Source organism: Paramormyrops kingsleyae, chromosome 11 (genome assembly GCF_048594095.1).
Source record: "Paramormyrops kingsleyae isolate MSU_618 chromosome 11, PKINGS_0.4, whole genome shotgun sequence".
Taxonomy (NCBI): domain Eukaryota; kingdom Metazoa; phylum Chordata; class Actinopteri; order Osteoglossiformes; family Mormyridae; genus Paramormyrops; species Paramormyrops kingsleyae.
Window position 1 is genome coordinate 2,193,691 of NC_132807.1, and position 27,885 is coordinate 2,221,575.

The 27,885-nt window shown below is 39.7% G+C and overlaps 1 protein-coding gene and 1 long non-coding RNA gene across 6 annotated transcripts in view; one reads left to right on the forward strand and one right to left on the reverse strand.

Annotated features, from left to right (window-relative positions):
- The window catches only part of LOC111848102 (CD276 antigen-like), a 70,121-nt gene that overhangs the window by 2,235 nt on the left and 40,001 nt on the right, over positions 1-27,885 (forward strand). For 2 of the 5 annotated variants that reach the window (XM_023819851.2, XM_023819855.2), the window contains exons 1-4: positions 29-163; positions 4,187-4,272; positions 16,379-16,729; positions 17,062-17,358. In XM_023819851.2, the coding sequence (XP_023675619.1) occupies positions 4,224-4,272; positions 16,379-16,729; positions 17,062-17,358 (697 nt within the window). In that variant the 5' untranslated portion in view covers positions 29-163; positions 4,187-4,223. Of the gene's footprint in view, positions 164-4,186; positions 4,273-16,378; positions 16,730-17,061; positions 17,359-27,885 lie in introns of all 5 variants that reach the window. The other 3 variants (XM_023819852.2, XM_023819854.2, XM_023819853.2) reach the window with 3 other exon arrangements.
- LOC111848103 (uncharacterized) lies at positions 82-27,881 on the reverse strand. The gene is made up of 4 exons (XR_002839215.2): positions 27,676-27,881; positions 9,689-9,834; positions 6,035-6,213; positions 82-219 (listed from the first exon to the last, which is right to left on the reverse strand). It is a non-coding gene; the product is annotated as an uncharacterized lncRNA (long non-coding RNA).

Consider the following 27,885-nt stretch of genomic DNA (forward strand, 5'->3'; position numbering starts at 1 on the left):
GTCAGAAGATAGATACTGACGCAGATCAGCTTCGGGTAAAGGTTCCCGGGGGGCAGAGCCGAAGACTGTGGTCGGTAATCCCAGCAGGGGTCGGGCGATCGGCATCGGTTCCAGGGGGGTTGAGGCAAAAGTCGAGGTCTGTGTTCCAGGCAAGGGTCTTCAGGTAAGGATGTGTCACGATCGGTGTCAGTACTGAGAGGGATGGGTGGAACACGGAATCTAGGAGGCGAAGCAGGAGTCGGAACATAGGTAACAGGACACAGGGAAAATTGCTCAAACTCAGGGCACACCATGAAGATCTCGCGTAGATCAACAAACCGGGTCACCAGAAATAGAGAACTGAACAAGAGAAACAGCTGGGATAGGTATGTCTTAAGAACATAAGAACATAAGAACTATACAAACGAGAGGAGGCCATTCGGCCCATCAAGCTCGCTTGGGGAGAACTTAACTAATAGCTCAGAGTTGTTAAAATCTTATCTAGCTCTGATTTAAAGGAACCCAAGGATTCAGCTTGCACTACGTTATCAGGAAGACTATTCCATACTCTGACTACACGCTGTGTAAAGAAGTGCTTCCTTAAATCCAGTTTGAAATGTTCTCCTGCTAATTTCCACCTATGAATATGAGTTTACTAATGCTGAAGTAACTATTTGGTTGAACAGCATCCAAACCTGTTAGAATCTTATAGACCTGGATCATGTCCCCCCTCAGTCTCCTTTGCTTGAGGCTGAACAGATTTAGCTCAACTAACCTTTCCTCGTATGACATTCCTCTAACACCAGGAATCATTCTAGTGTCCCTACGCTGCACCTTTTCTAAGGCTGCAATGTCCTTTTTAAGATATGGTTACCAAACCTGCACACAATATTCTAGGTTGGGTCTCACCAAGGAATGTATAATCTTAGCATCACCTCCCTTGACTTAAACTCCACACACCTGGAGATATACCCCAACATCCTATTGGCCTTTTTTATTGCTTCCCCACACTGGCGAGAATGGGACATGGAAGCATCAACATACACACCAAGGTCTTTCTCATAATCAGCTACCTTTATTTCAGTAGGACCCATAAAATACCTGTACTTTATATTTCTGCTCCCTACATGGAGTACCTTACATTTGTCTATGTTAAATTTCATCTGCCAGGTATCGGCCCAATCACTAATTAAATCAAGATCCCACTGTAGCTGCTGAGCCACTAGTTCAGTATCTGCTACACCACCCACCTTGGTGTCATCTGCAAATTTCACCAGTTTACTGTATATATTGGTGTCTATATCATTTATGTAAATTAGGAACAAAAGTGGTCCTAAAATTGCACCCTGCGGTACCCCACTATGAACGCAGGCCCACTGTGACATTGTGCCTCTTATAACTACTTGCTGCTTCCTATCTGTTAACCAGTTATCAATCCAGGTCGCTACTAGAGTTGAGCCGGATACTCGGCTGAAACGAGTATCCGGTACGGATAAAGCACTTTTGACGAGTACGAGTATCATACGAGTAATACAAGTCAATATCTGTGCTCGGATTGAATAAATATTCTCATTGGGTAGCTGACTGTGTCTGCGTTCTGTGATAGACTAGTCACAGCGCCCCTCCCCTACACACATACAGATTTATTGTGTTGCTGTGTCCCGCTCTGCTCACTCACACACAGAACACTGGGAAGAGAAGAGAACAGCGCTCTCTCTCTCTCTGTCGCTCCCTCAGTCACTCAGGATCGCGGGTTTTTTTCCGTTAACGTTTAGGGTTTCTTCAGCTTCAGGTTTGTTTGTAGAATGCGACTCGCGTCTCTGCCTGTCGGAGTTTTTTTTTTCTTTTTTAAACCGTCAGCTGGCTCTAGCCAGTTTTTTTTTTACTTCACGCACTGAGTGTCTGACACTTTCTTGCTGTATTTTATAAAAAAAAATAAAGGTAGTTGTGGTATAATTAATATTACAAATTAAGCTACACACACAAACACACACACACACACACACACTCCCCCCCCCTCTCTCTTTCTCTCTCTCTCTGTCTCTCTCTTACTCACTCACTCACTCACTCACACACACTCACACATACCTGGTGTGGAAATAAAAAAAATAAAAAAGAACCAAAAAAAAAAGAAATCACACTGATCATAAAAAAAATAAAAGTTAAAAAAAGAAAGTTATGTTGAGATGAAAACTCTTGTTCATTACATTTTACTTCATAATTGCAACCGCATGTGTTGTATTCATTGTTGCAAAACTTGTTCTGTATATAGTTCGTTTGTTATCGTGATCAAAACCACTGATCTGAAGCTCAATGCTGATGCTGTCATGTAAATAGTTTTCTAATCAGCAATAAATATAACAATTTCTGATCAACCCATATCAATTGCATGCTTAAAATAACATACCGGTTAAAGCCCCACCCATTTAAAGACAACCCGACCCACTTCCAGGTCAAACTCCGCCCACTTCCGGGTTAGGCCCCGCCCATTCCTAGTACAGATACAGATACAGATAATTCATATGGTTAACAGATACGGATACAGATACAGATAATGCTGTACTCGCTCATCCCTAGTCGCTACAGTTCCTGAAATACCTGTCGCTTTGAGTTTAAGTAGGAGCCTCTTGTGGGGGACAACATCAAAAGCCTTTTGGAAATCTAAGTAGATGACACCATAGGCCTTCTTATCATCAACTCCCTGAGTAGCTTCCTCAAAAAACTCCCAACAGATTTGTTAAATAGGATCTACCTCTCCTAAATTCATGCTGACTATCCCTCAAAATGTTATTTGAGTCCAGGTAATCTACCATTTTCTCTTTGATTATAGCCTCCATAACTTTGCCAGTTATACAAGTTAGACTGATGGGCCTATAGTTTGACAAATTACTTCTATCCCCCTTTTTTAAGCCGGAGCAACTGGTAAAACCAGAAAACGGGGCGATAGGGCTTCCCTGAGGTGACAAGCCCTATCGGTCGGAATCCCCGGAGGGCGTGGCTGGGATAACCATAAGGATTCCCCGGGGCGATTCATGACAATCTTTTGGGAATTCAGATCAGTTCTGATGTCACAGATCCATGCACCTTAATAATAGATTCATCCTTACATCAGCAGCATGCTGCAAGCAACATATTCAGTGAAGTGAAATTTATAGTAAACCTGCTTTCAGGTTTATGATGTTATATATCAGGATACAACAAAAAATTGTTCCTTTCAGCATCATAATATTATATGACTAGTCTCATTCTACTGTGTCATTATTTTATTTAAAAAAGGCCAAAACACTGAAGCCATGTCTCAGTACACCATGATTCATTAACTTGTAGCTTCTTTCCTCCCATGGCTACTCCTGATTGGCTTGTATTTTGTTGAGTAATGACCAGGGGTGGAATAAATATCGATGTTATGATTAGTTGCAGTGTTAGTTTTGAATAAACGCAAGCATATACACGCAAGCATAATAGGCAAACATTGTCGTCATTTCTATGGCATGCTTTTTGGGTGATATACACTCAATGCCACTTTATTACATACATCAACATAAACATGAATGTATACAGCATGCAGACAAAGTTAATAGGTTTAGTTAGTGTGCTGCAGAGCAGAGGTTTATGAACTAAGTGACAGTAAATGAGGTACGATTGCTAGTGTCAGACACGGTGTTTCCAGCATGTCATAAATGATCATCCACTTCAGATTATTACATACTACAGAAGGTAGTTCACAAAAAGACATCCAGTTAGCCTGCTGAAAACAACTCGTTGAGGAGAAAGGTCAGAGGAGCATGACCAGAATTGTTGAAGATAACCAGAACAGCACAAGAGCGTGCTGAAAGCAATCTCCAAACACACAGCTTGTCAACCTGTGAAGCTGTTCTGTAGATGCAAGGTCCTAACTACACTGGTACTATATAGTGGTACCTAATGAAATACCCATTGAGTAAAGTATTCTAAGTTGTCTGTATTTTGTTTGCTAAGTGGCTTATACACGTGCCCTTGGCAAACTTACCAGTACTTTATAGGTATTATAGGGAGAGTGAAACATACAAGAAATACAATTAATAATTTTAAAATCTGAATAACTTTTAGACTTGAATAAATTTGATTTTCTTTTTTTTTCTTGGTCAGTATATCATCAGTGTATTTTGATATCCTGACATTTTGCATGTGGATTAAACTACAAAGATTGTTTGTTTTTCTTTTTCAGTGCTAAACCTGAGGAGAGTTTTCCTGCGGTCTTCAGAATGACAACGCTGGTGCCTTTGATAGCTGTGCTGGTCATCAGTGCTGTTGGTGAGTACTGTCAACCTTGGTACAGCCGCTGAGGAGGGCCGTCACCGTCTGTTCATGTCAGTAGTTTTGATCTCAAGCTTGTGAAACATGAAAATATCCCCTCTGTGTTGACAGGCCTCAGTTGGTCTCATTGAGTTCACATTCCCATTGGTTCTGCCCTTTGCCCTCCTTTCCAGTGGTAGCATTGCTGCTACCAGCTTTCTCAGTTGGTCACTGTAGCGAATGATTCAATCGCACCCTTTTTGTTTTGGTGCAGCATGCCACTGAATAGTTGTCCTAATTTGCATATCCTGGTTTTTGTATTGATGTAAGACTGACAGTGACTCAAGACTTGACATACCGCCTTCACATTAGTGTGGTTAGGGGTGTCAGATCTCCACAGATGTGACAATTTGCAAACAATACTTTAATTATAAATAAAAGCAACCCTAACCACTACCCATAACAGCCTGCTAGCCTGAACGAAAACATGTCTGCTTATTACCAGTTTCTAAACAAACAGTACTGCACATGTTGCATGTCAAATAACTTTTTCTATTAAGGCATTTGTATATACACACCATCTAAATTATGCCCCTGTATGTATGAGTTACTACTGTGTGCACTGGAAGCACTATATTTTGGACTCATTATTAAAAATGTCAAATTAACATCAAAGAAAAGTTAAGAAGTTACTGTGAAAAATGCGAGATTCCATGGTCACAAAGACAGCTATGTGAATGAGGCAGGTTACCGAGACAGATGCATGAAGTACCCAAGCCAAGACTTTTAGTATGCCCTTAAACAAACAAATATTATGCATTACTAATATTTATATATTATATGATTTTATGCAACCCAAATCATTTTCAACATTGTTTTTATCTATTGTTTTTCGGCAAGCTCCAAAAATATCCCTGTTTAATTTGCCAACTCCCAAATAACTGAATCACATGAATGTCAAATGTGTGGATGTGACACACTGAACCACTGAACCAGGAAAAAAGAAAAAAAAATGTTCAAATCACAATTCATTAACACAGTACCCGTGCAGGAGCAAAACATCCTAACGATTACACTGGTAAACAAAGATTTTGTCCCATAATAGAGAAAGAGAAATCTAAAAACATATCTGAAATCAGCACAACAAATACTACTGGGGTCACCTATTCTGCATTTTGGGACCAAAGGTCAGACAAATTTTGTTAAACAGTGTTATCATACACCGGCACAGATCTGATCAAGTGAAATTTTAACTTTCAGATTGCACATTTTTCCTAAATTCTTGGTGAGAGTCTTTATTACAGTTATTATGTTTTTTTCCCATTGTCTTTATTATTATTATTATTACAATAAAGTTGACTTTTACTTTGAATTTGACAAAAACACTCAATAGAAGTTTGCATGTGTGACCATTTTGGTCGCCGTCTAGAGCCTTATATGTGTCTTTGTAGCAATTGATTTTTAGTGGCATGCTGCCTGACTATTGGGAATAAAGGTTCAGGTTCCCATGTTGTATGGAATTGATAACGTATAAGCAGTAATGGATTTAGTTACCTCAAGCAGCGACATCTGCTTTAACATTTATTCTGCAATTACCAGACAAAATGTCTGACAGAGGTATTCAGAATGCTTAGAAGTGGAAGTATTAGCCTAGCTGTAGACACAAATGATGGCCCTTTGGTCAGCAGGATATATAACTTTCATAATCGCCTTTGTATTACTCAGAGGCGGTGTTGGTTCAGGTTTTAATTTCACCCTAAGCTCTGGTTCTTTGTTTTACCTTAAATCTAACTCTCCGGCTTCTGCCAGGCCTCTCCAGACGGACTCTCTGTTCCGGCAATTGTGATGCCCTTATCACTTAAGCCCCTTAGCACCTTGTTTCTTATCCGGCCACTGGAGTGTATTACCAGGTTTGTGACTTGATATGAGACAGCAGGCCTCCCAGATAATGACCTTTTTCTGCAGAGAGAGGGAGCAGAGAGGAAGACAGTGAGAAAGCCAAGAAAAGCAAAAGTAGGTTGGGTGACATAAATATGCATTGTACTGATTTATCATGCTTCTGAAAATGGAAATCCTCAGACTTCTGTCACATTCCTTTTTGCATTCAATAAATTCGGAGAAAGTTCAGGAGTAGGTGCAGCCTGACAGGAGTGATTTTATTAATGAAGTGCGGCACTAGTGACATATTCAAAGTGTGACCTAGCACCGTAGTAATGTGGTTTACCAGTGGGGGTCGGAGCGTGGCTCTGCAGATTAGTGCCTATGATCGGAAGGTCATTGGGTCAAATCCTGTGTGGTAGAGTGATGATATGATTGAACCCTTGAGCATGGTCCCTTAACCTGAATTGCTTGAGGAATACTGACCTTCTTCTCTCGTGTCTATCATTCTCTACAAATAAGCTTTTGATAAATAAATTTGAACCTTCAGGTATTTAGGAAGTGTGACCTGATAACTAAGTGCCTGACCTCAGGTATATGTAAAGAGTGACCCGTTAATAAGGCATCTGAGGTGGCTTAGCAGAAGTGTAGCATCTGATCTTCCAAACTGCATGTATTAGAGGCCATCATGCGACAGGAAGGATTCAAAGTGTTATGTAGTAATGATATATGCATTTTGAGTTATGATTATAAGAATTGTTCTGGTCAGGACAGCAAACAAAACCATATAACAACTATGAGACAGAGAAGGGGGAGTTTATAAGGGAGAGAATTCCAGTGACAAGGCAGGAATAGGGTTAATACACAACGAAAAGTGAAGGAAAATTACATTTTAAAAGCTTATCTTGAGAATGGGCATTATGGAAAAGAATCATTGTCACATGAAAAATGATTGTCATTGGGATTTCGGCCATCTGATGCCATCCCTGTCACCTGACACCATCTTGCCAACTAGTTAGTTGCATCAGTCATTTAATTAGACTTTATGAAAACCAGGGAACGCTCTACTTGCAAGGTCCCAGAGTTGCGCCCACATGAACTGCAATGATACATTACAACCAGGTGGTGTCAGTATGGTTCCAGTGCTGTGTCACTGCAACACCATGGAAGACTTAGCACTAAATGTGTGCCTCTGATTTGTGGTTCCCAGCCTTCATCATTATGTCTTTGTGTGTGTTGACAGGAGGAGGTGCAGCTGAGTATTTTCTGGAACCAATGTTGTACTGTGAGGTATAAAACACACCCACAGAGCTGTGTGCTTTATTGTGTGTTAAGTAGCATTCAGGCCTAACACACCCGTCTCCTGACCTATAATCCTTGTTGTTGCACATTTTGCTTTTCATGTAGGTAAAGCCCTGAACATGCTGGGCATGTAATTCTCTGTCCATTTTTTTATTTATCATCAGTCATACAAGGACACCCCTGAAAGAAGGGGGTGGGTCATCTCTCAGGGGCTTTAACAAAATCATCTCCCACTGGCCATAAAAATGAATTTCAAATAGGGTCGGGGTGATATAAGTACTTATCCTCTGATATTTATACAAAGTTCAAGGAACTAAAATTTTAAATAACTAATAATACTTGATGATACTTGGTGATATTATTTTCTATGTTCGAAAATTTAAATGGACACAAATACTTTTAAACTGTGCCTTACTGAATCTGAAACAAATAGGAGAAACTCAGTCTTCATATAAATAAATCCAACTTATAGCTTAAACTATTAGCCTACTTCAAAACAAGCAAACATGAACTCTCAAACAAGAGCAAATTTGAAGTACACTGTCTGTTCTGCTTAGCAAAAGATCCTTTCAAATTTGCACTCTTTTCACACACACGCACACACATACACACAGTGTTACGATCCAGTCTAGGGTTGGACCGCAACAAAGTGAAAGGGAAGGAGGGATTGGGGAGGACAGGACAACTAGGGCTAGGAGAAGGGAACACGGGACACAGAGGGAGTCTTTTTTTATAGTTTTTTTATAGTTTTTCACAAACGCAGTACAAACACTAGGTGTAACGAACGTCAGGAGTGACAAAGGCCAAAGAAACAAACAAAAACACATCTACCGAGTAACCCAAGCTGAGCTATCTAAGTGAACACAAAGAAAAATGGTGAAACGAAACAACAATGCCTAAATCTATCTCCCTGACCAAACAAACAATAATCCCCACGTTAACGAATAAACAAAAAGGCAGACACTCCCTACACACCTAGTGAAACACGAAACACCAAGCCGAGGCAAAGGTATCAAAAGGGAAAACCGAGAGGCGAAGTCGAAACACAGGCGAAAGTCCAAAACCAATCAAGCAATCAGAAACCAAGGCGAAAGTACAAATAAGGGCGAGGCGAGAATCGGAAGTCAAGGGCAAAACAGTCATACACGATCAATCAAACAAAGCAAAAGCGAACAGAGAGCGAGCTAGCAGGCGAGAAGCAAGTAGCGGGCAACGAAGGGACGAAGCGGCGAACTCTTCAGCCGGTGAACCGGAAACGGCTCCGAGGGCAAGGGAGGCGGGGTCAGGTCCTGAGGGCGGTGTCGAGGGGGCGGGCGACCAATCGGCGAGTGGGCAGGACGTCCGGAGGACCTGCAGGCATCCTCCTAAACTTACGGCACGTAACACTTACGGCACGTACCCGAAACTTACGGCACAAATTCCTTACGGCACGTAACCCGAACTTACGGCACGTAACAACAGACACATACAAACAATTAGTTTCAGTCTTAAAGTTTTTGTTTGGTATAATGCAATATTTCCATTCTCAGTTGTTCACTAACAACTCTTGTATTATGTTTGACTGTACATGACTGGGAGTTTGCCTAGCCATTCTGAAATCTGGGTATTTGTTTTTCACCCTTCATTGAATATTAATTGTTGCTTGCACCCCCGCCCACTCCATGACAGAATGGGGATGACTTTTATTTTTCGGTCTTTGTGTCTTGTGCCTAGGCGTGGGCGATATGACGATATGAGATCGTGAAGACGATCTATGTGTTGACGATCTGCCAAAGCAGAGAGAACGTAGAATCGTCTATATAGATTGCATTCCATCTGTCTATTGCAGCTCTATGCTCTTCCTATTTTTTTTCCTCAGCAAATGTGCACTGTTTGCTAGTCCGCTTAATGCCCGCCTTATAGAAACAGCGCTCAGCCAACCAAAGTGCTCCACCACTCTCTTTGATTCTGAGTGTAGCGGGAAGCAATGGCTGAAAGTGAGAATGTAATGGATGAGTTGGTCCCTAAAAAAACTCTACATAGGTGACATTGAATTGATTTGGCTTTTACCCAAACGATAAGGAACAAACAGTTGTTATTTGCAAAGTCTGCAGAGAAAAGGTTTGCGCGTTGGACGGCAACACGACGAACCTTTTCAATCACTTAAACAGAGGCAACAGTTACCAAAACAAACCACTGTGACACAAACTTTTGAGAAAGGCGCTCCATATGACAGGACAAGCAAGCGATGGAAAGACATAACAGAAGCACTTACCTTTTACCTCGGAAAAGATATGGTTCCCATCAAAACTGTAGAAAAGGGGTTTAAAAGTCTGCCGAAAGTAATTGATCCGCGATATGAGCTGCCCAGCTGAAAATATTTCTCCAGCACTGCCATTCCACGTCTGTACTCCGAATGCCCTGAAAAAACGGAACGCGAGGTTCAGAGGTATTGTCATGTCATGTTAAAATGACAATGTTGAATAATTAAGTAATAGTTTAAGAATTGCATTAGCCCATAATAAGAGTTGCCATTTTTATTGTTTACCATTTGTAAGTTTTTGTTCTTGTTGATATTTTGTTCTGAAGTAACTTTAAGTATTTATTTAGCTTTAAATAAACTTGTTGGCAAAATTGCTGATTAAAATCTGTTCAGAAATGTTATTTGGCTAAAATCCTGTTTTTGTTCTTTAGGACTATATTTTTACAAAGGAAAATAGTTTAGTTGTACTGTTCAGTAATTTGCAAAATAGTAAAATCTATATCATTCAAATCAGTATAAATATTGTGATAAAATCGAAATCGTGATTAAACTGTAAAAAAAATGTGATATAATATTTTTGCCATATCGCCCACCCCTACTTGTGCCTGATTTTTTTGGTTAGTTAGGGAGCTTTTTCAGTATTAAAGAGGTAGACAGTTTGTATGTTTTGCTTGGTTTCAGTTTTTAATTTGTCATTTTTGAAGAAATCCACTTCCGACAGTGCTCGTCTCTCACAGTGCGGATATCTAACACTATAGATATATAACATTACCATATATAACAACATATACATTCTGTCAGAGCTAAACCCTGAATTGTAAGATTAACAATCACACAGTGAGAGTGGTACGTTATAGCTCAGGAAGCATAGCTATACTCTCCAGTGACAGAGCTCCTTTTGCAATCGTAAATGTTTCAAGAGGTACTATCAGTACTTTTTTAGTGGGTTTTTCATTCATAACACCGATTGTTCTTGGCCAGCTGATATCAGATCAGTCCTAATCTGACGGCCAATGGGCAAAAGAACTGCAAGTTCTGGTGTTTGCACCCCTATTGGAATGACTCTCCACGCTGCTTCCTATATGGTCTTGTTTGGGGCCAGGTGGAGGTGTTTTGTCATAATAGCATCTCGCAGTGAGTAAGAGAGACTGGCTATGAATCTTCTGCTTTGCTAGACACTACCTCTGATTTGCATATTCATGAATGAAATAACATGCTGCAGCAGGAAATAACATCCAGAAAGATCTGATGTGCTCCATGCTCCCAAATAATGACAAAAATGCAGAGATCTATAGATATTAATTTCAAGTGCCAGTATTTCTTTAAAACAGCCTTATCCAGTTAAATGGTTGAGAGTTGTCAAGATTGTCCAATGTATAGCAGTCTGAGAGTTAACATTGTCCGACGTACAGCAGTATAGCTGTATTTTATGTTCTAATCTTTAGTGTCTTATCTGAAAGTACCACATAAATCTGAAGCACATACTAATGAAAATTAGGTTGTGGGAGTTTATGGATCTTTTTCACAAAATTTCAATCTTATTCTTTCAGTTATTTCATTCTCTGCAGTTTATTTGCCTTTGCTGACTGAACCAAATGCAGCAAATCGCTCATAGCTTTCCTTGGAGTGTCTTCATGCTTAGTGGTAAAATGGAAACCTTGAAGAACAAATCAAGGAGGTTACAAGAACAAATTACATTGAAAAGTCTGTGGGGTGATTGTTTCTTGCATGCCGTAACATAGCTGTCCCCTTAATGATGCTATGAGGGCTAGAGAGTGGTTCTGTTATTGTATTCCCTGGATGACAGATGGAAAACGAAATATCGATCTGCAGGCCAGATTTAATAATGAATTATAATAATGTTATGGGCTGGTACTATGTGCTCTCTTATAAGTGATAAATGAGCCATCGTAATCCCTTGTCCTCCACTACAGAAGATTGCTGATTGTCCAGTGCAGTCATCACATTATTTTACTAATTGGATCTCTACTTCTGGTGCTGCTAACTTTGAACGTTGATAGAGTTTACATATTATCAGACCGGTGCTGATATCATCATTTTTAACAAGTCTCGACCGACAGAGATATGTTAACCAATATGTTGTGCATCGCTAAGGCTAACATTATTTTTTTACTTAGCTAGCTAATTATCTACCTCAGGGTCTTGACTATTGCTATGGTAGCTTTAATAAGTAGTTAAATAAGTAGTTTTGTGCTACAAAACAGAAGTGTTTCTCAAAATTCTTGCAGCACGAAGATTATCTTAACAATTAGAGAGAGTGTTCTGTGCTATAATACAGGCGAGTTACGAATATAGCACGAAGATCATCAGGTAGTGCTTTTGCATATTAATTAACCTTTCCATGCCATTCTGTGTTTCAGAAATTTGCTTGCCACAGTGTACCTTCTTGTGTGATCTTATATTGGAGTAAAAGGAACTATTTCCATAATTGGTACACACTATCTCTTTTCGTATAAAAGCCCAATAGTACATGTTGTCGAAAACACACACCGCAGTAACGGGTACTGTGCTGATCAATTCTGAGGGTACAGCTTGATGCACTGAATTGCCACCTTAATAATCAACTTATTGTAATGTGTCTGTGCACCTTTAATTGCTAGAAAGACTTTGGCTCAAAGATGGACTGCTAGATTATGGCAAAAATCATAAACATGATTATTTTGGTCGGTATTGAGATCACAATAATTTAACATGATTTCTCATTGACTTTGGAAATACAGTGGTACTTCAGTTCTCAAACTCATTAGAACTTGAATTTCTTAAAAGTCGAACCAACCAGTTCGAAAAAAAAATTACCTAGAGCTCGATCTGAATCTCAGAAGTCAAACCGGCATGTCTTAGCGGAAACAAAGGGTAAAGCTTCAGTCTCAGCCTCGCATTAGCTGTGATAGCACCGTGCATGTTTACACTAACTGAATACATATATTTAGACAGTAAAAATACATTTAGACAATGATAGACAGTAACAGTAATTATTATTATATAATAAAATACATTTGAAAATAAAGATTTCTTATTAATTATTTTAATATTAATAATAAACCATGAATACGTTTAATTATAATAATATTGTTGTGCCGAGCGGGGACAGAACGGAGACAAAGGGGCAGACGTCAGGGTATCGGGGAATACGGGGTTTAATTACAGGTAAGGCAGGCAAAACGCAGACGGACAATACAATAACCGGACTGGGGAAACAAACTGAAACACGGACGAAATACAGAGGACTGACAACAACCAGAAACCGCTGATCACACAGGGTTAATAAGGGGGCGTGGCACACGGAAGGAGTGGACGATCGGGGCAGGACACATTGTTTGGATACATTTATTTTCTTACTTTACAAATTACTGTCTTGATAAATGTGCTTAGATGTGTTTAGTACAGTATATGCTCTTCTTGTTTTATGCTGTTCATTTTGTGTTTAAATGCTAAAAAAACATATTTAGGTGTAATTTTTTGGGGCCGGGAATCAATTAATTGGTTTTCCATTATTTCTTATGGGGAAAATTCTATCACAACTCAAACTTTTTAGGATTCGATCCGGAGTTCTGAATGGATTAAATTTGAGTTCTGAGGTACCACTGCATCATGCATTTATTGAACTTTTTTTTTTTTTTAAGAAAATGGATTTCCTTGAACTCTAAATATAATGCAACAGAGAAATAAATAAAAATTGGCTTGAAAGGGGTGCACTACATTAATAACAGAAGACAAAACTGGGAGAATCACTGAGAAATTAAATGTGGCACAATAAACATTTTATTTTAATTATTTTGTTTTGATAATCATTAGAAGCCAAAATTGTAATTGAAATTAAAATGATTAATTGCCCAGTCCTCAGATGTATGTTTGTACTCAGAAATGTATACATACAGTATCTTGGTTATCATCATGTGCAGTATTAAGAATCAAGTGACCGTAACCCCTAATTTACACGATAGAATTGGTTGAAACTTTGTGGCAGGTCTATGAGAATAACACAGTCGGAATGGGAGACATACTAATAAAATAGTGGGTTGGTCCATGTCTGGGTGTCCGGCCTGTGCAGCATTGGGGGTGGGGGTGACAGACAACGATGCATACTGATTATTTTTGTGCTTCAAACCATTTCATGATTTGTGCAAAATCGTGTTAATAACTAATATAATAGGTCCTGTCAGCTGTAATGACATTTAGCATTTTGGGCTCATGGCGACTGTTGCACACCCATTTGTTTCCCAGATTGCTTTACGTACGATTTTTAGTTTAATTTTTGAATGTTCGAAGGTATCCGTATAATGTGCAATGGGACAATACATGAATGAGTTAATAACTTTAAAACTAGACAAGACAGGCACATCTAGTGGAGTGTGCTTTGATCAGTGGACTACAGGGAACAATGCACACCCCTTGGAATTTCAGATTATTTTTCTCTGTAATAGTTATTAATTATTATATTGCATCCATTTAAAGTGCAATGGGGCAACACACTAAGGGGTTAACAGCTCTGAAACAAAATAGGACAGCCATGTCCTATGTAGTGTGCCTTGATCAGGGGGACTTAGGTTACAATGCACACCCCTTAGATTTTCAGAATAACTTTTTCTCTAACAGTTATTAATTAATACATTGTATGCATATTACATGCCATTGGGGCAACGCACTAAAGCTTAATGCTAATGTATTAAATGTGACGAAACACGTAATCAAGCAATTCAGCTGCAGTACATTTGGTTTGTCCCACGATACACTGCCCAAATCACACATTACAACTTATTCATGGATTAATATGTATTATCGACTAACTGTCAATATGTATGAAATGGAGCAATGACATGTAATGGCATGTTGGCATCGTTGTCTGCCTTGAGCTCTTCTATGAAGACCATACAGGTGTGCGAAGCCAACATGGTAACCCCTCATTAGACTACTGATATTAAAGTCAGGATTTCAACAGTTTTGCTAAAAATATTGGTTCATTTTACCCTCCAATTTTTTCATTCATAGAAGCCTACAAAAAACAGTAAACTAGGTACAAAAATAAAACTTGAAAAACAAAGGTTTTCAGGCTATTCATAGTGAAATCCCTCAATAAATGGCAGAATCCCACCATGATAATGAAAGTGTTGTTCCCACTCATCAGGTTAATATCCATAGCTCAAACATTGTTCAACATTTGATTTTGTGAGTGTATGTATGTCTTTATTTTTTTATTATTTTATTATTTTTTATTATTTTAATATAACGTTGAACACTTACAGTACTAAATCTAACCTAGGTGAGTTCTCAGTTTTTATCTGCTAGTACCTTGTGATTAAGAATGTTCACCTCAGTGGCTATGTCCTCTATACACTGCACCATTTATATAAGGTAGACAAAATAATGGAAGCTGCACATGGAAAAGACTAAATAAAAAACAGCTGCAAGGTAAATCATTTTAGATTAAATGTCATTTAGTAGTGTTTGTCAGCTTTAAAATAAGTATAACAATCAGTACTTTGACATGAGACTATCAGTTTCAAAAGCATTCAGTGTCTGATTTGCAGGTATCTCATGCATAAAAAAAGTCAACACTCTCACAAAGGAAGAGTAACTGAAAGCCAAAGCTCGATAATAGACACTTGTACTTAACATACAACTGAATAATTACCCCTGTCTCAAAAGAACTGTATGTTGTCAGCTTCAGAAAGCTGGAATTTTTGGCAGGACCTGTTTGGAAATTTTGTATTCAAGTTCAATATGCAAAGACACATAAGTGTAGTATAAGCACAAAGACTGAACAAAGGAAAAAAATATGATCTAATGAGTCATCTTACACCCTTTTGTATAGATGTGGACAGGTTTATGTTTGGAAAAAGCCAATGGATGTCTTCAATCCACAAAGAGGGGGATATACATTGTATGAGCAGCCATATCAGTGTCATTAGGTCCAGTAATTGGTCTGCATGCTCATATAATGGCTACAGGGTATGAGGCCATTTCACAGGACCAGGGGCACCTCATTGTGCAAACATGCTTCCGCCATAATTTTCTCATATTCTGAGATAATGTCACCATACACACTGTTAAACAAATTCAAGAGTTGTCTAAGAAACAACTGGATAAACTCAGGCTCATTTCATGGCTTCTCCAGCCACAAAACAGAAACATCATTGAACCTCAATAGGAACCGTCTTTCATCCCTCTGTATCCCACTGCACACCATTTATGACTCGTATAACAGCATCCTGAGAAGGACTGAAACTGATCAGAAGGCAAAGAGTGGTCTTACTCATCAAAATTATAATCCATTTTTTTCACCATGTACAAAAAAAGTAGGACAAATTTATTTTTGTGGTGGCACAGGTATACAATTTAAACATACTGCTCAAGACAAAAAATACACAAATATACAGGTACACAAAACAATAAATAAAATGAAAATACAGCTAGAGATAGAGAATAAGATGATGTGCTATAAACAAACATGTAGGCATATAAATAAGGGTGAGATGAAAAGATGAGGGGTACAAACAGTTTGAGGGATTTGCACATAAGCTTAAGAGTATAAGTACATTGAGTATTAAGTGTGGGACCTTGTTTAACTGGGCACTGGCTTGAAGGAAGAAGCTGTAATTGGATCATTGATATTAATATATTTTAATAGTTTCTATTATTCTGTCCATATCCCATATGTTTGGTAACCTTTCTTTTCATCAGCTGCCCTTGATGTACACGTCCCAGAGGTGCCAGTGGTGGCACTCTATGGTCAGGATGTCACTCTCCATTGCACCTTCAATGCCTCCAGTCCCGTCAACTTGTCGGAGCTGAGCGTCTACTGGGAGCTGGCTGACACCAAGCGCAGCATCCACAGCTTCTCGGCTGGCCGTGATCAGCTGACAGAGCAGGCCGATACCTTCGCAAACCGCACCAGCCTATTCAATGCCCAGCTGGGCTCTGGAAATGCCTCTCTGCTCCTGCGTAACGTGCGGATTGCTGATGATGGGGTCTTCTCCTGCTTCGTGAGCTTGGGGACTTTTGGCAGTGGTGCCTTGGTGCTGCAGGTTGCAGGTGAGTTGGATGTTTTGGTAGGACACTCTGAGAGACCTGTCATTGCTGATACTCTAAAATGGGGCTTCATGGATCTCCAAATGCTAAAATAGGCCTCAATTTCTTATTCCCAGAATTATTATCTTTATAATATGTTTATTTATAATGTTTATTTTTATCAACAGATACTGTGGAATTAAACTGAAAATTCACCATCCCCCCAAACCTTACCAGTTATTGCTGAGAACTTTATATTACTAAAGAGTAAATGCTCTGGACTGTTAAAAATCAATCGTAAATGACATTCAGAATCTATTTTCTGCCTTACCGCTTCTCTGTCGTCCTGATGTTAGCCCCATACACCAAGCCCCAGGTGACGCTTGCCCCGGATTTGAACCTGCGGCCTGGAGACGAGGTGTCCCTCACCTGTGTGGCATATGGGGGCTTTCCCCAGGCTCAGGTGCAGTGGCAGGATGGGATGGGGCGCAACATGACAGACAATGTGACCACATCCCAGGTGGCTAGCGAAGAGGGCTTGTTCAACGTGCGCAGTGTACTGAGGGTGGTGCTGGAGCCCAACAGCACCTACAGCTGCAGGCTACACAACCCGCTGCTGGGGGAGGAAGGACATGCCTCTGTCACCATCACAGGTGGGTGTGGCCAACCAGGTACTAAATATTCAAAGGCAGAAAGAGGCCAGCTTTAGTTCCCATGTATGTTTCACATGTAGTACAAGTGTTGGACCTTCAGGTAATGAAGCTTTGAAAACTATTTGCAATCTATTTCATTGTGTGGAACTTATAGCTTAATGGTTTCAAATGCTCAACTTAAACCCTCTCTCAGGAGCTGCTTAAGCTATGGATGCTTGGTGGGTGGAGACGTTCTGATCTTGCCTGGTGTCTGTGGGGTGGAGCATGGGCATCGTTGCTGGGAGTGGGAGATGTTGTTCTGCTTGTATGGTGCTTTGTTGCACCATCAGCAGAGTTTGAACAGTACTTTAAAGGAGACTTCCACTGAAATTTGGCCACTCTCATTTCATCGTTTTTGTTTTGTGTAGTAGAATACTCCAAATAGATTTTTCTTTACTTAACTGATGAATTTGCATTTTTGTGTGTTGCTTTCTGGTATCAACTGCAACCAGCAGTGGGCAGTACAATACTCTTATACTAATGGTACAGTGCAAAACTGGAACGTAGTACACTGTATTAAAGAATGAGAACGTGTTAGATACTGAAAATTAGGTTTTATTTTAATTTTATTAATTGAGAAAAGACAATCTGGTAATATAAAAAAAACAAACAGCAATTGTATTTACAATGCACATTTCAGAGGTATTCTAAGTCAGTTCAAGTATTCTTTATTTGTAGAGTGCATTTCACACAACTCTAGTTGCAACAAAGTGCTGCACATAGCTAGAAAAAAAACACGCAAAGTCAAAGACCAAAGAATAGAAATGTTTGTTTTTTTTTAACCTAACTTTAAAAACTTTAAAAACTTGTGGCTGACCTAACATCTGAAGGGAAAGCATTCCAAAGTTTGGGTGGAGCTACGGAAAAGGCATGATTACCTCTCAACTTAAGTCTAGATCTTGGCTACATCTAACAATAACTTATCTAAGGACCTGAGGCAGGGCTATTCAACTCATGATGCTCAAGAGCCAAGCACTGCTGATTTTCCAGCCTTCCTTTACCCATGAGCCAGGTGTGAAGCCTCTGTGACCAATCAGGATCAGAAATTATTAAACTAACTTCCTGGGAGAACTGAAAACAAGGTCTGGATTTGGAATCGAGGTCCAGATTTGAAGACCCCTGCCCTAAGGCCACGATGATAGGAATAAGCATGACTTACATTAGCCAGGTAGCTTGGGGCCAAAATGTGGACTTTCTATAATTAAGATATGTTTGCTAAACAAGGCTGAAATAATCACTGCGTATTAAACATGTTTAAAAACAGTTCCTTTAACAAATTAGATTTATGAATACTGATTTAGAACATAAGAACCTAAGAAATTTACAAACGAGGGGGGGCCATTTGGGCCATCAAGCTCGTTTGGGGAGAACTTAACTAATAGCTCAGAGTTGTTAAAATCTTATCTAGCTCTGATATAAAGGAACCCAGGGTTTTAGCTTGCACTACACTAGCAGGAAAACTATTCCATACTGTAACTACATGCTGTGTAAAGAAGTGCTTCCTCAAATTTGTTTTAAAATGTTCTCCTGCTAATTTCTACTTATGGCCACGAGTTCTAGTATTTAGACTAATATTGAAATAGCCATTTGGCTGAACAGCATCCAGACCCGTTTTCTTATAGACCTGGATCATGTCCCCCCTTAGTCTCCTTTGCTCAAGGCTAAACAGATTCAAACCTCTCCTCATAAGACATTCCTCTAAGACCAGGAATCATTCTCGTAGCCCTCCGTTGCACCTTTCCTAAGGCATCAATGTCCTTCTTAAGGTATGGTGACCTAACCTGCACACAATATTCTAGCTGGGGTCTTACCAAGGAATTATATAAATGTAGCATCACCTCCCTTGACTTAAACTCCACACACCTAGAGATATAACCCAACATTCTATTGGCCTTTTTTATTGCTTCCCCACACTGGCGAGAGTGGGACATGGAAGCATCAACATACATACCTAGATCTTTCTCGTAATTAGCTGCCTTTATTTCAGTGGAACCCGTAAAATATCTGTACTTTATATTTCTGCTCCCTGCATGGATTACCTTACATTTCTCTGTGTTAAATTTCATCTGCCAAGTATCAGCCCATTCGCTAATTAAATCCAGATCCCGTTGTAGCCTCTCTGCTGCTAGATCAGTATCTGCTACACCACCCACCTTGGTGTCGTCTGCAAATTTAACTAATTTACTGTATGTATTGGTGTCAATATCATTAATGCAAATTAGGAACAATAGTGGTCCTAAAATTGAACCCTGCGGTACCCCACTACTACTCGCTTTTTTTCTATCCAAGCTGCCACAGTTCCTAAAATCCCAGCAGCTTTGAGCTTTAGCAAGAGCCGTTTGTGGGGGACAACATCAAAGGCCTTCTGGAAATCTAAGTAGATCACATCGTAGGCCTTTTTGTGATCAATTTCACTTGTAGCTTCCTCAATGAACTCAAGTAGATTCGTTAAACAGGATCTACCTCCCCTAAATCCATGTTGGCTATCCCTGAGAATGTTATTTGCATCCAGGTAATCTACCATTTTCACTTGGATTATAGCTTCCATTATTTTTCCAGTAATGCTAGTTAAACTGATTGGCCTATAGTTTGCTGGATTACTTCTATCCCCTTTTTTGAATATGGGCGTTATATTAGCATGCTTCCAATCTGAAGGCACCACACCCAGAGATAACGATTTCTGGAATATTAAAGTTAAAGGTTGGCTAGTAATATCCCTCATCTCCTGCAATTTCTTTATTTTGAGTTTAGCTAGGCTTAGTACCACATCAGCCTCAGCTATACATATATTGGTCATAGACAACGCTGTATTCATACTAATTGGTGGTAAGTTACTCATGTTCTCTACTGTGAACACCCGTGAAAAATAATCATTAAACTCATTTACTATATCAATTTAATTTTCAATTATAAGGCCCTTACTATCCTGCAAATTAGTGATTTCAGCTTTTAGAGCTCTTTTGGAGTTAAAATATTGGAAGAAACTTTTATTGTCATCCTTAGCCTCCAATGCAATTTTTCTTTCTACATCCCTCTTGGACAGTCTACTGTTATTTTTTAACTCTACCTGTAGGCTTAGATACTTCTGCTTAATTTTGAAATCATTAGTTATTTTCCAATTGTGTAACAGAGCCCTTTTCCTCCTGACTTTATTCTTAATTTCCTTAGTAAACCACCCTGGTTGTCGTTTCCTAGATTTAGTTTTGCTGGAAACAGGTATGAAGTCCTCTTGCACTTACAACAATGTGCTTTAAAAAATTGCATATTGTTAGTGCTCATTTAGATGCAATTGTACCAGATGTTGCAGGTTTACTGGTGAAAGATTTATTTAGTTAATACAGTAGAAACCACTTATAGTGATCACAGTTATAGTGATCAACTGCTTATATGGATCAAAAAGCTTGGGACAGAATCATTTATGTACAAATTCTGTTTAAAAATTCACTTGTAGTAATCAAGTAGTCTGCTTACAGTGTTTTGGGTATTTTTAAACATGAAAACATGGAAAAAATTAAAACTGTGGTACATATTTATTAACTTTACTTTGATCGTCCTACTTTGCCTTGCAGTAATCCATCTGCTTCTGGCTACCGACCTGTGGCTAAATCTGTGTGCATAGAAAATATGACGGGAATGACACATATAGTCTCATCAAAGATTATTACAAACCTCCAAAAATGAGACACCAATATGCAGCAGTGAAACTACAATAAGCGCTTTGATACAATGTAACGTTGGGAAAATGCATGTATAAATAAAATTAATTGAATTTAATATAATGTATGGATATATATATACTCAGCAAAAAAAGAAACGTCCCTTTTTCAGGACTGTGTATTTCAACAATAATGTTGTAAAAATCCAAATAACTTTACAGATCTTCATTGTAAAGGGTCTAAACAATGTTTTCCATGCATGTTCAATTAACCATAATCAATTAATTAACATGCACATCCGAATATCACACCTATGTGACAGGTACAGGATGGCCACAACAACTGCCCGAGTCACACCAGGAATACACAAGCCCTCAGTCCAGCCTCTCTCAGCCTATTGCGGACAGTCTGAGCACTGATGGAGGGATTGTGTGTTCCTGGTGTGACTCGGGCAGTTGTTGTGGCCATCCTGTACCTGTCACGCAGGTGTGATATTCGGATGTACTGATCCTGTGCAGGTGTTGTTACACGTGGTCTTCCACTGCGAGGATGATCAGCTATCCTTCCTGTCTCCCTGTAGTCTTAGGCGTCTCACAGTGCGGACATGGCAATTTATTGCCCTAGCCACATCAGCAGTCCTCATGCCTCCCTGCAACATGCCTAATGCACGTTCACGCAGATGAGCAGGGACCCTGGGCATCTTTCTTTGGGTGTTTTTCACAGTCGGTAGACAAGTCTCTTTAGTGTCCTGCGTTTTTAGAACTGTGACCTTAAATGCCTACTTTCTGTAAATGCCTACTTTCTGGAGTTTAAGTCAAGGGAGGTGATGTTACATTTATATAATTCCTTGGTAAGACCCCACCTAGAATACTGTGTGCAGGTTTGGTCACCATACCTCAAGAAGGACATTGCTGCCTTAGAAAAGGTGCAACGAAGAGCTACGAGAATGATTCCTGGTCTTAGAGGAATGTCTTATGAGGAGAGGTTAGCGGAACTGAATCTGTTTAGCCTTGAGCAAAGGAGACTAAGGGGGGATATGATTCAGGTCTATAAGATTCTAACGGGTCTGGATGCTGTTCAGCCAAATGACTATTTCAATATTAGTCTAAATACTAGAACTCGTGGCCATAAGTGGAAATTAGCGGGAGAACATTTTAAAACAAATTTGAGGAAGCACTTCTTTACACAGCGTGTAGTTAGAGTATGGAATAGTCTTCCTGCTAGTGTAGTGGAAGCTAAAACCCTGGGTTCCTTTAAATCAGAGCTAGATAAGATTTTAACAACTCTGAGCTATTAGTTAAGTTCTCCCCAAACGAGCTTGATGGGCCGAATGGCCTCCTCTCGTTTGTAAATTTCTTATGTTCTTATGTTCTTAAGCTGTTAAGGTCTTAACGACCATTCCACAGGTGCATGTTAATTAATTGATTATGGTTAATTGAACATGCATGGAAAACATTGTTTAAACCCTTTACAATGAAGATCTGTAAAGTTATTTGGATTTTTACAACATTATTGTTGAAATACACAGTCCTGAAAAAGGGACGTTTCTTTTTTTGCTGAGTATATATATATGGGCTGTGCATTGATTAAAAAAATTGAACTAATTAATCACAGAGATTTCTGTATTTAATCGTGATTAATCGCACGGAATTCTTAACATTTACAAATGTAAACTTACACAATAGCAATTGAATACATTTTCTGGAACATAAACCCAGGAGCATCATATTTTACATTTTAATGAATGAACCTGTGGAAAAACTCAAATTATTTACTTACACTTGTTGCAAACAAGTATCAAGCTGAGTTATAACTAGATAAACAGACTTCACTGAGAAGAGATGCCATTGTATTACCCATCGAAACACACAATTAAATTACCGTAATATCCGGACTATAAGCTGCTACTATTTTCACTTGCTTTGGACCCTGCGGCTTATACAACGGTGCGGCTTATCTATGGGTTTTTACAGCTAATGGTCACCAGGGGCAAACTATCAAGGAAGCGCAAGAGCGAGACAGACAGTTCGCGCCAAGGAAGTGTTCATGCACACACCCTCATTATGGAAAACAAACGGAGAAGTGCATATGATGCTGCTTTTAAGTTAAAGGCAATCGATCTGGCTGTCAAAGAAGGAAATAGAGCTGCTGCACGTACCCTTGGCATCAATGAATCAATGGTGAGACGTTGGAGGCGGCTGCGTGAAGAACTGAGTCAATGCAAAAAGACAAAAAAATCCTTCAGAGGTAATAAAAGCAGATGGCCGGAACTTGAAAACTTTCTTGAAGACTGGGTGAACACACAGAGAGCAGACAGCCGGGGTGTTTCCACCGTGCAGATCCGACTGAAAGCCAAAACAACCGCCAAAGAAATGAAAATTGAAGATTTTAGAGGTGGACCATCATGGTGTCTCAGATTTATGAGACGAAAAGGACTGTCCATCAGGGCACGGACGACTCTGTGTCAGCAACTCCCTCCAGACCACGAGGAGAAAATAACAAACTTCCACGAATTCACACAAAGAAAGATAGACGAATATTCCATTGGACCGGACGAGATCATAAACATGGATGAAGTGCCTCTGTCCTTTGACCTGCCTCTCACAAGGACTGTTAACAAGAAAGGTGAATCGTCCATCACACTGAGAACAACTGGCCATGAGAGAACAAATTTCACTTGTGTTCTGGGCTGCACAGCATCCAGACTAAAGCTTCCACCGATGGTGATTTTTTAACGGATGACTATGCCAAATGAAAAATTCCCGAAAGACATCTCCGTAAAAGTCAACCAGAAAGGGTGGATGATGGAAAGCGTAATGAAGGAATGGCTGAATGAGTGCTATGGCAAGCGACCTGGGGGATTTTTTCGCCAAAAAAAAGCATTGCTTGTTTTGGACAGCATGAGGGCCCATATAACAGAGTCTGTGAAAGCAGTAATCAAGAGCACAAACTCAATTCCAGCTGTGATTCCTGTGGGCACAACGAAGCATTTGCAGCCACTTGACATCAGTGTGAATCGTGCTTTTAAAGTGGCACTACGAGTTCAGTGGGAGGCATGGATGACTAGCGGCGAGAAGTCATTCACCAAAACTGGTCGCATGCGAAGAGCAACTTTTGCTCAAGTCTACCAGTGGATCCTGACAGCATGGAGAAGTGTGAAAATATCCACGATCACCAACGGGTTTCGAAAAGCTGGACTGCTGCGTGATGATGGAGAAGCCGTTCGGAGGCTGTTCGATTCCGACACTGACGAAGAGGAAGAGGAGTCAATTGGTTTTGAGAGCGACAACAAAGGAGAGAGTGGCTGACGAGGCCATTCTGGGCCTGTTCGTTTCCGACACTGACGAAGAGGACTTCAGTGGTTTTAGAACGCAGGAGGAAGACGATGACACGAGGATTAATGACTGACTTTTCTGGTATAGTAGGCTGGTTATTTTGATACAGTAAACGGCCGCGTTACTGCACCTTTACTGCTGTGTTGACACTTTTCGGAAAAGATGCTGGTTATTTTGTTAAGCGGCCGTGTTACTGCACCTTTACTGCCGTGTTACAGGCAAGCACTTTTAAAAACGAATGAAATTTAGCCATTTAACGTTATTGCCTCATCAATTGCTGTAAGCTTTGTTTTTTGTTATACTGCACTACTACGGTACTATGACTACAGGACGTGCGCTGGGAGCGCACCATTGTATTATTTGTGCACTGCACGAATGCTGTTCGTCATGTCAAAGATGTGAAAGTTTGATTGATTGAAAGATTTAATGTGTTTGTCAAATGTTAATAAATGGGACGCTTTGTGTTCCCAAACAGTCAGGTCCTTAACGGACCTCGTCCGTTAAGGACGATATTCCGTTATAAGCGAGTTCACTATAACAGGATTTTGCTGTAATAGTTCTTCTGGATGAATCTCCTGACTATCCTGACTATCCATTTAGCTAAAGCCTCTATTAGTTTATCATTAGTTTCCTTCACCAAAGGTCTGCTTTGAGTAGCACACTCAAACAAAGTGGACTGGCGAAGAGTCCCTAATCTCGGAAACTTCACTCGGGTGTTTCGCTCTCAGATGATAAGCCAGTGATGAATTACTAGGATGTGAACTAAATTCAGCTTTGCAAATTGAACATACTACTTTTGTTTTTTTCTAAAGTGCCATCTGGTAACATTTTAAAGTAGAACTTTCCACCTAAAAGTTTTCTTGCCTCTATAACTAGCGTAAACAAATGCGTAATAGCAAAATTGGACGTAAGCAAAAATAAATGTATCCAAACGATGTGTAAAGTTTAAAAAAAACAATGTGTCCTGCCCCGATCGTCTGCTCCTTCCGTGTGCCACGCCCCCTCGTTAACCCCGTGTGGAATCCCAGTGTGATCAGCTGTTTCTGGTTGTTGTCATTAGCCCTCTGTAGATTGTAGATGGTTTATTGTTTAACATTAAAATAATGAATAAGAAATCTTTATTTTTAAATGTATTTTATTATATAATAATAATTACTGTTATTGTCTATCATTGTCTAAATATATTTTTACTGTCTAAATACATGTATTCAGCTAGTGTAAACATGCACGATGCTATCACAGCGAATGCGAGGCTGAGACTGAAGCGTTACCCTTTGTTTCCGTTGAGAGACGTACCGTGTGACTCATTTCCCCGTGCGTACCAGTTATCTTAGGTCGGCGTACACGGTTTGACTTCTGAGATTCAGATCGAGCTCTAGGTAAAAATTTTTTCGAACTGGTTGGTTTGACTTTAATATTTTGGATAAAAAGGTAGCCTAGAAATGGGCGTAAAATTAGGAAAAATTTGTGGCATCCAAATTAGGTTTCTTTAATAATCGCTGAACCAGATGCAACAGAAGAAGTTGTAATAAATAAACAATGAGAGTTTTATCAAACAAAATAGAACAAAACTCAAAACAAACAGGATTGCTGGGGATCCTAACTGGGAAAGCGGATAAAGGCAGGGTATAGACAACGCAAGGTTATGACGTTAATGACAGGTCTGGGGAGCCCAGCTCTGGGAAGTACTTAAATATAAGACTAACGAGGAGCCACGGACGTCGCCACCATTAAATCTGAGGGGGACCTGTCCCCCTCACATTTAATAATTATTCATTTGGACCCCCCCCCCCCACATTTAACATAAAGTATTAGTTTTATGCCAGTGTGTGTCCCCCACATTCAAAATGCATCTGACACCCCTGTGAGGGGCAGACAGGAGGTAGCTGGGAGTGATTAACATGAGGGCAGGAATGAGAAGGGAGACTAACTCTACCAGGTGTGGCTTGTTTAGGGCTACACCAGGGAGGAAGCAGAAGGATCAGGCAGACATAGTGGGAAGGGTGTGACAGTAATGAGTTAGTTTGTTTAATATATACAATATTTTACATATTATAATAACTAAGTTTATTATTATATTGTTACAAGCAGTGTTTCTTTTTGCTGAGAATACAAATGTAAAAACAAGAGTAAAAATGAACAAAGGTTTAGTTGTGGTGATCAGAAATCTGTTTTGGGTACTCACTGATAGCATTTTGCAGTCTGCTTTATTTCTCTTACAGACAGATTTATGCTTGAGTAGGACAGAAGACGAGAGATTTTAAGAATTTGCATTTGTTATGACAGCTGCTGTATTCTTCACAATTCTGTGATTAAAGTTGACCCAGGTTGAGTCTTTACCTGAAGTTGCCAAGGGCATGGAGTATACAGCATCCCCAGCTAATATGCTCAATCCTGAGAGCTGTTTAGAGACATCTTGAATTCTAGGCTCACTGCTCATGGGAAAATGCAATGACATTAATTAAAATGTCGCCCTTCTACATTCTTGATGCAATAATTGTGGTAGTATGTAACTCTGGCACCAGAATGGGTCTTGTTTGATGAGGCCAATTTCACACTTAAAAGGAAAAAAATGAATGACCAATATTGTGAATGAAGCTTTTTTGGGAATTTTATGTCAACCTTTTCAATGGCTTAATGCTGGTTTAAGCTTGAGGTTTTATCTTTGTGTTGATTACAGTGTGTGGGTTGTTGTTATCATTTGTTTGTTTCTGTGTGTGGGGGGGGGGGGGTATGTACATATTACATTGTGCGGACCAAATGTCTTCAAAACCTGTTATTTTGACCTTTTGGAGATATTGTTTTGGTCCCCAAAAGGGTTAAGTCAGTTTTATAAAAATCTGTGAATGCAATCAAAAAACTAAAAATGGCAAATGTTTTGTATTTTGTTTGGTTGGGTTAAAGTTGTCATAGCTGGGATTAGAGTTATGCCCACAGAAATGAATGGACAGTCCCTACAAAGATTTCAATACAAATGTGTGTGTGTTTGTATTTACCACATTATATGTGTCTGTGAGCCTGAATTTTGTGGGGTGATCAGTTGAGTATACACAACTTTGGGGGGCGGTGTGTGGCTCAGCGGATTGGGCCTTGTGCTCAGGATTGAAGGTCACCCGTTTGGCTCTGTGCTGTGACACCCCACCTCCCCCACCCTCTCAAGCTTACTCACACCTGTATGTGTCTCATGGAAAGCGAGAGGAAATAGGCAATAAAGTATCAAGCTCTGATTCTTGCACATGCACAGACAGCTCATATAGCTGCACATCCAACAAGCTGAAAACGCTTACCTGACATTCCACCAAAAGTGTTGTGTGGGAGCAGACAGTGGTTGGTTGACTCCCTGTCGCAGAATATCACTTGTCCCAAAGTTCTTCTGCTCTCTCCTTGCCGTCTGCCATTGCTTTATTAATATGCTTTCACTGCTTGTGCCTGACCTGCGTGTCTAAATTGGTACCTGCATATAATGGCCAGTCTTACTAGGGAGTCGAGAAAAGCAG